This window comes from Canis lupus, chromosome 32 (genome assembly GCF_003254725.2).
Source record: "Canis lupus dingo isolate Sandy chromosome 32, ASM325472v2, whole genome shotgun sequence".
In the NCBI taxonomy this organism is placed as follows: Eukaryota; Metazoa; Chordata; class Mammalia; order Carnivora; family Canidae; genus Canis; species Canis lupus.
The window spans coordinates 20,594,610-20,606,997 of record NC_064274.1 but is presented as its reverse complement, the minus strand read 5'-3'; the positions used below and the strand labels follow the sequence as shown (position 1 = coordinate 20,606,997).

The window sequence follows — 12,388 nt, the reverse complement described above, 5'->3', positions numbered from 1 at the left end:
AGATGGCCAACAGACACATAAAAAGGTGCACAACATCACTCATCATCAGAGAAATGCAAATCGAAATCACAGTGAGATATATCATATTTCACCTGTCAGAATGGCTAAAATCGAAAACTCAAGAAACATGTTGGCAAGGATGTAGAGAAAAAGGAACTCTCATGCACTGTTGGTGATAATGCAAATTGGTGCAGCCACTGTAGAAAACAATATGAAGGCTCCTCAAAAAGTTAAAAATAGAACTACTCTACAATTCAATAACTGCACTACTGGATATTTACCCCCAAAATACAAAACACTAATTCAAAGGGATACATCCACCTTTATGGTTACTGTAGCATTATTTGCAATAGACAAATTATGAAAGCAGCTCAAGTGTCTATCGAAAGATGAATGGACAGAAAAGATGCGCTATACACAAGCACACACATACACACACACACTATGGCATATTACTCAACCATAAAAGGAAATAAAATCTTGCCTTTTGCAACAACATGGATGGAGCTACTGTATAATGTTAAGCAAAATAACTCAGAGAAAGATAAATACCATATGATATTACTCATATGTGGAATTTAAGAAACAAAACAAATGAGCAGAGATAAAGAGAGAGAGAGAGAGAGAGAGAGAGAGAGAAACAGAAAGACTCTAACTACAGAGAACAAACATGGTTACCAGAGGGGAGGTGGGTGAAATAGGGTGATAGGGATTGAAGAGTACATTTATCATGATGAGTACTGAGTAATGTGCAGAATTTCTGAGTTGCAATGTTATACACCTGAAACTAATAAACATTGTATGTTAACTATACTAGAATTAAAATTTAAAAATTTAACTTATTCTAAAATATATAATTCATATTGTTGATTTTAATTATTAAGTACTAATTCTTATTAGGTAAGTGTGTGTCCCTGAAGAGGGACAAAGGAAGATACAAATTATTGTGAACACCTCACTCACTAGTTTACTAAAAGGTCTTGATTCTGAGATTGTAAAACTATGTTGCACTTTCCACTCTTAAGAAAAACTTCCTCTAGTAATAATGCTCTCAACAAATAATTTTATTATAAATAATCTTTATAATATCAAAATTAATAGATGCTATTTTTAGTATTAATTAAACTCGAGGTTAATTAATACTAAAGGTAGCCACTCTTGATTTTTTAAAAAATCATTCTTGAATTAAGTCTATTCTTTTTTTATCAAAATTTAATTTGCCAACATATAGTGCATCGCTAGTTTCAGATGTAGTTTTCAATAATTCATCAGTTGCCTATACCACCCAGGGCTCATCACATCACATGCCCTCCTTAATGCTCATCACCCAGTTATGTGATCCTCCCACCCACCTCCCCTTCAGCAACCCTCAGTTTGTTTCCCAGAGTTAAGAGTCTCTCATGGTTTGTAAGACTATTTTCTTAACATGAAAAAAACCTTTTACATTAAATCAAGAGGTGTTACATTGAGTGATGAAGCATTAGAAGGACTGCTATTAATAGCAGAAATTAAAGTAAGATACTATTTAAATCACCGTTATTTACTATATTGCTGGAAGTTCAAGTCAACACAGTAAGTAAGCTATAATCACAAAGGAAAGAGCTATAATCACAAAAGCAAAAATGTCACTTTGCAGATGTTCGGATTGCAAAACCCAAAAAAACTAATTAAACTTTTATTTTAACTACCAAGTGGGTTCAAAAGGTAGTTTAATACAAATAAAAATATAAAAATGCATACAGATTTCAAATTGATCTCCAACAATAACCACTTAGAAGTTATAATGGGAAAAACTCCCTTTGCAACAACCAAAAAACGTAAAATACATAGGAATACTTAAAATGAGATTTGTACGGAAAACATGAACCAAACTACATCTCACTGAGACACAACAAAGACTTAAATAAGATATAATCCATGTTCTTAGATTGAGAGACAAAATGCTGAGAAGTTTTCAATTCTTTCTAATTAATTAGAGCTTATCTCAATTCCCATAGGAATTTTCAGGAATGTGACAATGCATTTCCACAATTTCTGTGATATACTAAACCCATGAAAATAGAACTTTTTGACAGATTTATAAAGAGAAACTTCCTCCATTAAACTAATATAATTAAAATAGCATGGTTACAACACAATAGACAAACAGATTAATGGAACATAATAAAACTCCAAAGCTGGCCCAATTACATTAAATTAAGGAGTTATTATTTGATAAAAGGAACATCATCAACCAAGAGGGAGTAAACAATACATGGTGCTGGGAAAATTGATTGTCTAGAAAAAAATAAAGATCCTCACTTTACACAATATATCAAAATAAATTATTAAACATAAGTAAATCAATTAATTATAATAAATATATATTTTATAAAGAAGCTAACATTAGGAAAAATGATGACTCATTAAACTTGTATTATTTCACAAAATGTCTCATTTATAGATTTCAGGGTCTACATAACCGTGAAACTTTAATCTCTTACAATGCCAAATGGGTACTCTAGAAATCTGAATTGCAAGAAATAAAAATGAAACCTTGTATGGTTTATATTTAAAATATGTAAGGAAGCTTTCTAGAGGAAACCTAATCATCATGGACTATCAAGTTCTACAGAGGTAAAAAAGACTATGATATTGACCATACCTTTAATATCAGGTTCAAATATCTATATTCACAGTGAAGACACTAAAGACAGATTAATCAATTACTTTAAACTAGTTTCCTTCAAATATCAAATTATACCTTTCTGTTGAAAATATACAATTCTTATTCAGATACTAGTATTATTAATTCATTTCTAATTCACTATATCAATCAAAAGTCCAATTTATATACCTCAAATTCTTGAACACATTCAGAACATATTGGGAGAGCGCCTAAATGATTCGAGAAGCCAGTTACACAAAAATGAGCAAAGGGGAAAAGAGAGGAGGGCAAACCAAGAAACAGACTCTCAACTACAGAGGACAAATTTAATGGTTACTAGGAGAGATGGGTGGAAGGATAGGTTATATAGGTGATGGGGATTAAGGAGTACACTTGTGATGAGCACCGAATTGTTTAATCCCTCTATTGTACACTTGACACTAATATAACACTGTATGTTAACTAAATTGGAATTTAAATAAAAACCTAAAAAAAAAAAAAAAAAGAAGCACCAGCCAGAAGCCAGTTACATCAATCAAGTATGTGCCACAGAAAATCCACAACCAGCTCTCCAGGAAGAGTTACATACAACACTATCTTGTTGAAAAAGAATGTCAAGAAAACAGCAGCACAAACCCCATCATTTCTCTCTCAACAATAACTTAAAAGTGTAGTCCTTAGTGATAGTAAGTCAGCAATGGTACTATAAATACTGAGGACAGATCTTCCTAAGTATATATTTGGCATATAGCATCATTTCAAATAACATTTCTCTTACATATTTTACTCTCTTTTAGGAACATGAGAAGTTTTTCAAATTTAGCAAACTTAAGAAGCAAAATGGTAACATTTATAGCTAATGTTAGAAAACCAGATCCTCTGCCAATGTTTTAATCACAAATACCAATGGAAGCTTATCTCCTTCTGGAGACCGCACATAACAAGAGCTTTTTTTGCTCCTTGTAAAGCATAGCTTAAAAGCACATCAGAGGGCAAACTGTAACCAGTATCACAGTTATATCTTGCTTTTGTTATTAATCTCATGGCCTGTGACATATTTTGGGATGATCTCTCTCATTTTTCCAATCAGATTCAAACCTTTCCATGTCCATTTCTACAAACTCCTGCATATCCAAATATATTTCTGCTTTTGACTAAATGCACAGAACATATCTTGGGACCTTTATGCTTTCTCTTCCTTGAATCTAACCCTTGAATAATGAACTTAAGCTCACTATTTTAAATGTCTTATGAATGTCCTTTTGTACACTGAATAACCCAATTTGATTTTATTGATGACATTGCATTTTCCATCATATCGTACTGGATGGCTCAACACTTAAACCTACTTCAATCAGCCACCACCCACAATTCAAGAAACAATGGCCTCTAAAGCTGCAACAGAAATCAAGTACTTGTAAATATTTTATAAAATTTTTAAAAATGAGATTATGTAATCAATATATTCAAAACTGTTGATGATGTATTTATACAAATTTTTGGTACTAAGTCTTTGAAATCTACAGTGTGCCTAAATTCAAACTAGCCTCATTTCAAATGTTCAATAGCCATGTCAGATAATGAATACTGGATGCAAGAGTTTAGAAGATTACTGTGGAAGACTAATGAGTATAGTGTTCCCTGAGTTTTTCCATTTTTAATGATTTTTTTTAATAGCCTTGATACTGAGCAGGCTGACTCTATGTAAAATTCCTATTCCTTGAATTTTTAAAAAATACTGTTCCATTATTGAATTGCTTTGTATATTGCTGTTGAGAAGTCTGATGCTAATCTGATGTTCTTTCCTTTTAAGTAACTTGATCTTTTTAAGTGGAGGCCCTAAGGATTTTTCCTTTGTACTTATTTTTACTTTTTTTTTTTTTTTTATTTATGATAGTTACAGAGAGAGAGAGAGGCAGAGACACAGGCAGAGGGAGAAGCAGGCTCCATGCACCGGGAGCCCGATGTGGGATTCGATCCCGGGTCTCCAGGATCGCGCCCTGGGCCAAAGGCAGGCGCCAAACCGCTGCGCCACCCAGGGATCCCTTTTTTTTTTTTTTTTTTTTAATTGTTACCGAGTGATAAATTTATTTGTGAAAGAGTTGCTCTTTCGTTTTTCATTTAGACACAAATAAATGCATAAGTGAAAGTTTTACTAGACCAAGTCTCTGAGTTGCCCATTACAGTCAATTTTTGCAAGTACATGGCTACCTCTTTTACATCATGTAGATTCTGGTCTTTTCTTCAGAAAAATTCATAGTTTTAAATATTAGTTCTGCATCATGTTTTTGTTTTTCTCCTTTAGGGCTCCAAATTAGTATACATTGGATCTTTTTGCCTATCTTATACATTAATCATTTTCTCTCTGTTCCTTTGTCTTCATTCTTTTGCCTGTTTTCCTCAACGCTCTGTAATAAATTTTCAGTCACCTCTATTCTTTCCTGTTATCTTAAAATCTAGTTTTAATGTCTTTATTTTTTTAAAGATGTATTTATTTGAGAGAGCATGCAAGAGAGTATGAGAGAGAGAGAGAGAGAGAGAGAAAGAGAGCACAAGCAGTGGGGAGGGGTAGAGGGAGAAGCAGACTCCCTACTGAGCAGGGAGTCCAATGTAGGACTTGATCCCAGAACCCTGGGATCACGACTTGAGCTGAAGGCCGATGCTTAATGACTGAGCCACCTAAGTGTCCCTGGTTTTAATTTCTAAAATGATTCTTTTTCTTCAATTTCTTGTAGTCAACTCTTCTTTCACAACACCCTGATATTTATCCACTTCTATTTCAAGTATCTGAAACTCTTACTTGAGGATTTTCTTTTCTTTTTTTTTTTTTTTTTTTTTTTAATTTATTTATGATAGTCACACAGAGAGAGAGAGAGAGGCAGAGACACAGGCAGAGGGAGAAGCAGGCTCCACGCACCGGGAGCCCGACGTGGGATTCGATCCCGGGTCTCCAGGATCGCGCCCTGGGCCAAAGGCAGGCGCTAAACCGCTGCGCCACCCAGGGATCCCGAGGATTTTTCTTTTCATATATGCAAAGGATTAAAGATATTTAATATAGGTCATGGTGTTCGGGTACTGATAACTGGTTTTATGGATGGTTCAGGAAGAAAACTTTTAATAGCTAAAATATGGTTTCTTATTTTCTGCTTTATTCATTGTAGTAGTTTGTATGTTTATTATCTGCAATTTTCTATTCAGTATAGTTTTTATTTTCCTTTATGAGCAATAAAAATTTATGTAATAAGGATAAAGATTCAGGATGACTATCTAGATTTCTAGTTCAAAAACGCTCTCTTCTGAACTTAAACCAAAGGAGGTTTATAATATGTCTTCTAGTTTTATGGTCTTATTTCCACAGAACACTTAAATTTCCCTATCTCGTTTCCTTCTTTCCCTTCACCACCATGTCTGCAAGGCAAAACAAGATCATTGCCAAAAGCAGCACTCATCTGATATGTTGTCTAGGGTCCTTGTGCTTTTATGTCTCTTCCTTTTGATTTCTCAATAGCAAATGCTCTTATTCAATCTAAGACAAGATCGTAGTATTTTCCCAGGCTAGAACTTGTCTTCTTAAAGGCATTTTTAAATATGTATTGTTGGGTTCCTGGTTCAACCGATTTTCCTCTCATCTTTTCCATGTAGTTTCTGCAGTCTCAATGAACTTTATCATGGGCTCTGAAGCTAAGTAGGCTAGATTTGGATATTTATTTCTCTAATTTGAAGGTCTTAGTCTGCCTTCTAGTTATGCGTAAGGCACAGGTTAAGTTGTTTTTACTTGATCTCTTTGATGATCTGTATAAATTTTTAGAGAATGTGTGGAAAAACTGAGATTTAGGTAGCTGCCACTATTCAATGGCAATCCAGGATTCTCAAATTCATCAAGAATTGTCAATGCCTTTTTAGTTGACCATTTTCTTTAGTCTCCTCTATTCTGCAAATGCTATCTTTACTTATAAAAACTGAACTTTTGATAATTTATGATTAGCACCACTTATTAATAAGCTCTCATGGACAATGGCCATAATAACTAGAAGAGTCACATAATACAAAAATACATAAAGGAGGTGAATAACATAATGAATTCAGTTTGCAAAAGAAATATATCACTTCTGCGGTGCATTTGATAACTTAGGGTAAAAAAGCAAAATCAAGGGACGTCTCGGTGGCTCAGTGGTTGAGTGTCTGCCTTTGGCTCACAGCGTGATCTCGGACTCCTGGGATAGGGTCCTGCATCATCAGGCTTCCTGCATGGAGCCTGCTTCTCCTCCCTCTGCCTGTGTCTCTGGTTCTGTGTGTGTGTGTGTGTGTGTGTCTCATGAATAAATAAATAAAATCTTAAAAAGAAAAAAAGTAAAATCAAGGTATTACTATGAGGGGTGCCTGGGTGGTTTTGTTGGTTAAGCATCTGCCCTCCACTTACATCATGATCCCAGAGTCTTGGGATCAAACCCCATATCAGGTTCCCTGCTCAGTAGGAAGCCTGCTTCTCCCTCTTCCCCTGCCTCTGCTCATACTTTCTTTCTCCCAAATAAAAAAAATAAATCTTAAAAAAAAAGGTTATTACTATGAAAGAAGTAAAATTATTTCTTGTCTCTACTAAAACAGCAGTAATGTTTCATGTCCAGTGATTTCAGGTTTAATATGGCTACTGAAAAACAGCTGATAACAAGTTTCAAAGTCCCTTACTTAAAGAAATAATTTGGATACCCAAAAGTAAATCAATTAAGAAATATTGAAGCATATATCAGACTAAAAGCAAGTAACAACAGAAAGTTCTATTAGAGAAGACTCATAGAGTAATCTACATTAGCAGCTTGTACACATAATCCGGTATGTTTAGGATTATAGCCTCAGAAGGGAACCCAAAATCAATATAATGAATTTAAAAAAAGTGGGGGGGGGAGCTAAGAGATAACCTAGGTGAATTCCCAGGTAAGTTCCTAGATAAGTATGATACTAGGTTCCTAGATAAGTATGATATTAGGTTAGGAATGTGGACTAGATACTACTTTTTTTTTTTAAAGACAAGCAAACAGGGTTGTTCTAAAGAAAATAAACAATTCTGTGATTCTTGTATGAAACAGGAAATGTCACTAAGTAATTAACTAAACAAAGTTAGAGCACAAAGGTACATGAGGCAATGAGACAGAGGAAAACAGCCTAATCCTTTATGATGAGAATTTAGAGCTGTGTTGGTGATCACGTCACTGTTTTGTGGTTCCCTCAGCAGAACATGGTCCCCATGCTCTTACAATGGAATAGAATATTTTATTATGAATGGACTGTTAATTTTTCTTGTCTTTGGGCCTTTGATTTATGCTAATAGTTTGTCTTAAAACGTGATTTAGATGTCACACTAATGACAATTCTTGTACTAATGTTTAGGGATGAAAATTTGGCCTATTGTTTTAAAATTTCAAATAATCATGTAAAAGAGTAACCATACTACAATAAGCATTTACAGAGAATCTTATATTCTCTGAATCAAAAGAGGTAAGGATGAGCAGAATTTGACTTCTTAGAGGGTAGCTTTCAAATATTTACTAAAAATATTTAAAAACTGAAATCTGAAGTATTTAAATGAGTAAATGAATGCTTCTATTATTTAGTTAGATCAGAGATTTATACAAAATGCTTAAGTAAAATGTTTTCCATAAAACCTAGTATTATCCAAATGTTTTCCATAAAACCTTAGTATTATCTAACCCTTGTCTCTTAAGATTCTGACATATATACTACAATGTTACCTAAAAACAGTTTAAGAAAGAAAACCATTCCAAACTTATACAGCAAATATTCTAATTTTAGATTATGATAATTTTTGATGTGCAATTCAAATATACTAAATTTCCACAGTGTAAAAATTTTAAAAAGCATAATTTCATTCCTTTCAGGTTTGTTCTTTCCAATGACAGGTTAGTAGACTACAAAATAAAATTTTAAGTTTAGATTTCTATTACACACATTACCATCATCTACTTGTACAGAATGGAGAAATCACTTTCTTGATCAGGTGCAATTCTGGTGCAAACAATGATATTTTTAGCTAAAACACCTGACACTAATGAAGAATTATGACATTAGAAGATCTCTGCAAAAAAAGCACAGATTCACCTAAGTTAAATGTTTTATAAGGTAAAATTATAATTTTACCTTTAAGAGGGTAAGAGTAGCAATGGATCAATCACTTCAAGGAAGAACAACTGTAGAAAATAAACATCTTACTAGAATTTTTTTCTTACTTTTTGTTTAAAAGTCACTTGCTAATCTTTAAAAAATAAATCAATAAAATACCTATAAAATAAATCTATAACGCAATGAAAAAAGGTGTATAAACCATTCTCCTCTTTAATAATATAATTTGAAACTATTTTAAAGAAAAAGCAAAAATTTAAGACACAATGTTAAAACCTAGCTTTTGGAAACACTTTCACAACCTAAAAACTCAAAGAAGTCACACTTCACTCAAAATGTAATTTTTTATTTTGTAGGCAAAGAGTTCCAATCCAAACTCTAGACTGTGCCAGAGCAAGGCAAGGAACCTTATAATGTCTGTTTCTTTTTCCTTTACATGGTGATATCTCTTCATGGGACTAAAGTAAAGTTTAAATAACAGATATAGTCCCAAGTCCAGTGTTGAGTACTTAGTGAGCAAGCAATCAATGACAGATAATCATTCTTAAGTCAAAGACTGAACATCTGCATGAACTTCCCCTTGTGTCAAATACTTTTGTATACAGTCTTAGATGAGAGGACACATCAATTTTGTTACAGATTCTTAAAAAGATATATTATTTTTGCTCCCTTCTTGAGATTTAATAGTTAAATTGGTGGAGTTTGTTGTTTTTATTAACATCTTGTGGCTATTTGGCCTTAACACTTTATAATTTCAAGGCTATTTTTAATAAATAGATTCAATGAATAAGTCTGCAATGGATATGAATTTAATCCAACAATTACATACTTCTCACTTTTTCTTAAATTGATTCTTTAAAAAGTTAAAAACTTTGGCTTCCTTTCTTCATTTCTCTTCTTCAACTTCACTTCTCTCTCAGTCTTTTCAGGAGATGGCTGAAAAACTCTCCACATATAATTGAGAACATTGCCTCCATATTATTCAGTTACTAGACAAATGGTCCATTTAGAAAATTCTTTTTTCTGGGGTGCCTAGGTGGCTCAGTAAGTTAAGCATCTGCTTTCAACTCAGGTCATGATCTTGAGCTCTCTGCCCGATGAGGAGCCTGCTTCTCCCTCTCCTGCTGCTACTGCTCCCTCTGCTTGTGCTCCCTCTCGACCTCTTGCTCTGTCAAATAAATAAATAAATAGATCTTTTTTTTAAATTTTTTTTTCTAATATAGAGAAAAGACCAAGCCACTGAAAACAAAAGAAGAGTATAATAAAACTCTTCCAAAAAAAATGAATTTGAGATATTCAATTTACTTAGACTAATTACATGATTATGTAAATCTACCTATATAAGCATATAAAATTCAGGTTATCACATATTATTTCTAGATGCATGTTATACAAAAGAACATTCTGTGATCATGGAAATGGCTCGTATCTGTTATCCCCAAGAAGGTAGTTACTAGCCAAATATGGCCACTTAAAAGTAAAATTAAGGAACTTAGTTTTAAATTAAATTATTAAATTTAAATAGCCACATATATCTACTACAATGGACAGCACAGCTTTAGACACTCTCCTTTCTCTTTACCATGGTGAACCTTATTCAAAAGCTCTTATTGAACTCCTGTTTCAAACTTCTCTGTTACCTCTAAGACTGAATAGCTTGACAGTTACAATCTCAAAAACAAAGAGAATTACTGAAAAAGAATTTTCCAAGCTAGTTCTAAAATGTGCTTTTTGATGAAGAGTACTACATTCAATTATTTTAGATTTTCTAAGCACAGGTTCACTAAAAAATGAAAATAAAAAAAAAATAACACACAGGAGTGCTTGAAATTACAACTCTAACAATATATACTTTCTCCTGAATTCTTTGTCAGCTAAATGATTAGTCCCAGAATAAGATAGTGGCATAACTAAAAACAAGTGTAGCACAAACCATAGCACAATAAAACAGAACAAAGGAAACAGATAAAAATATCATTCTGTACCTGTCTATTCTCTGTGATAATACAAAAATTAATGAATGGAAATATGATGGATCAAATACAACACAATTTGATAGCCAATGAAGAGTTTAATAATTTTTATCACTAGTGTTATTTACTACAGCATTAAAGATCAAGTCTTACATCTCAGTTATAAGGGATTTTTGAATGACTGTATACACATCTTTCCAATTAAATCTAAGCATAAGCATTTTTATTTATTTTTCATAAATATTAAAGTAAAATTATTAAAAAGATGATTGTAAGATATCAGAAAAAAATTTTAGGTGTTTTAGGCTTCCCTCTGTTTTTCCTCCCCAGTCTCCCCACATATACACATACAGACTTTTTCAAAAAACAAATGTAGGTGTTAAGGAAAAAAACAGCTATGGTGCTTATCTGTCAGGAATGAAATAATGGCCTCTCTGTTGGGCTGGTATTAATGTCATTGCCACCAATCAATTCCTCCTTTCTTGTGCCTATCAACTTGGCTTTCAGTACCTTGGGAGTAGGGAGCTGGGGTGGGAGAGTAGAACATGTAAAACAATCTCAGTATTCTGGGATAGGATTCAAAAGAATCCAAGTTATGTGAATGCAAGTTATGTGCTACATTACAAACCACTTTCTGAATGACTGATTTGATTTTTTTGTTTGGCATTTGAAACACAATGAAACTCACTATTTTGAGCCAGGGCTTGAAGCAGACAATCCAAGCATCCTTCTAAACTATCTTCAGTTCTGTCAACAGCTGTTATCTTCAACTTCTTCAAGGTATCACTGAGATTATCTGCTTATAGAAAAAAAGAAAAATCAGAACTTCTACTAACATATGACCATCATGGTTCATACAATTACCACTAACAGGCAAAGGGCTCTCATTATTGTAAATTAACTTCCACATACATTACAAAATGGCAATGGACTATGTACTATTACAAAGTCTTTAAATAAATTTTTTAAAAATAAGTAATAATTATCCATTTAATTCAGATATGAAATATTCATTTTGTATATGTGAGATACCAGGAATATTCAAGAATAATAAAAACTGTCATAGAACATCTTTTTCAGGATTTTTTTTTAAAGATTTTATTTATTTATTCATGAAAGACAGAGAGAGGTAGAGACATAGGCAGCAGGAGAAGCAGGCTACCCGTAAGGAGCCTGATGTGGGACTCGATCCCGGGACCCTGGGATCATGTCCTGAGCCGAAGGCAGATGCTCAACCACTGATCCACCCAGGCACCCAGGATTGTTATACCATATTTAGCTTGTTCAGAAAACCAGCGATGATTAATTGGAAAAAAAAAAAAAACCACTAAATGTCTACAAAAAATTACATTGCTTTGGAAATAGTATTTTGTTCCTATTTTAGCTTCCTCTGCTATATTTTAAAGACATAAAATGAAAATGAAGGTTTAGAATAGTTTCATAATATGACTTAAAACAATACAAAGCTGATGACTAGAGGCACCCAGGTGGCTCAGTGGTTGAGCATCTGCCTTTGTTTTTGTTTTTTTTGTTTTTTTGTTTTTTTTTTAATTTTTATTTATTTATGATAGTCACAGAGAGAGAGAGAGAGAGGCAGAGACACAGGCAGAGGGAGAAGCAGGCTCCATGCACC

The 12,388-nt window shown here is 33.2% G+C and overlaps 1 protein-coding gene across 13 annotated transcripts in view; it reads right to left on the bottom strand.

The window, feature by feature from the left end:
• The window catches only part of RAP1GDS1 (Rap1 GTPase-GDP dissociation stimulator 1), a 159,020-nt gene that overhangs the window by 117,167 nt on the left and 29,465 nt on the right, over positions 1–12,388 (bottom strand). For 9 of the 13 annotated variants that reach the window (XR_003126911.3, XR_003126906.3, XR_003126905.3 and 6 more), the window contains exon 2: positions 11,444–11,554. Coding sequence is in view for 7 of the 13 variants with exons in the window: in XM_025423784.3 (XP_025279569.1) it covers positions 11,444–11,554 (111 nt within the window). In the remaining 6 variants the exon portion in view is untranslated. The remainder of the gene's footprint in view (positions 1–11,443; positions 11,555–12,388) is intronic. The other 4 variants (XM_025423816.3, XM_035709490.2, XM_035709492.2 and 1 more) reach the window with 1 other exon arrangement.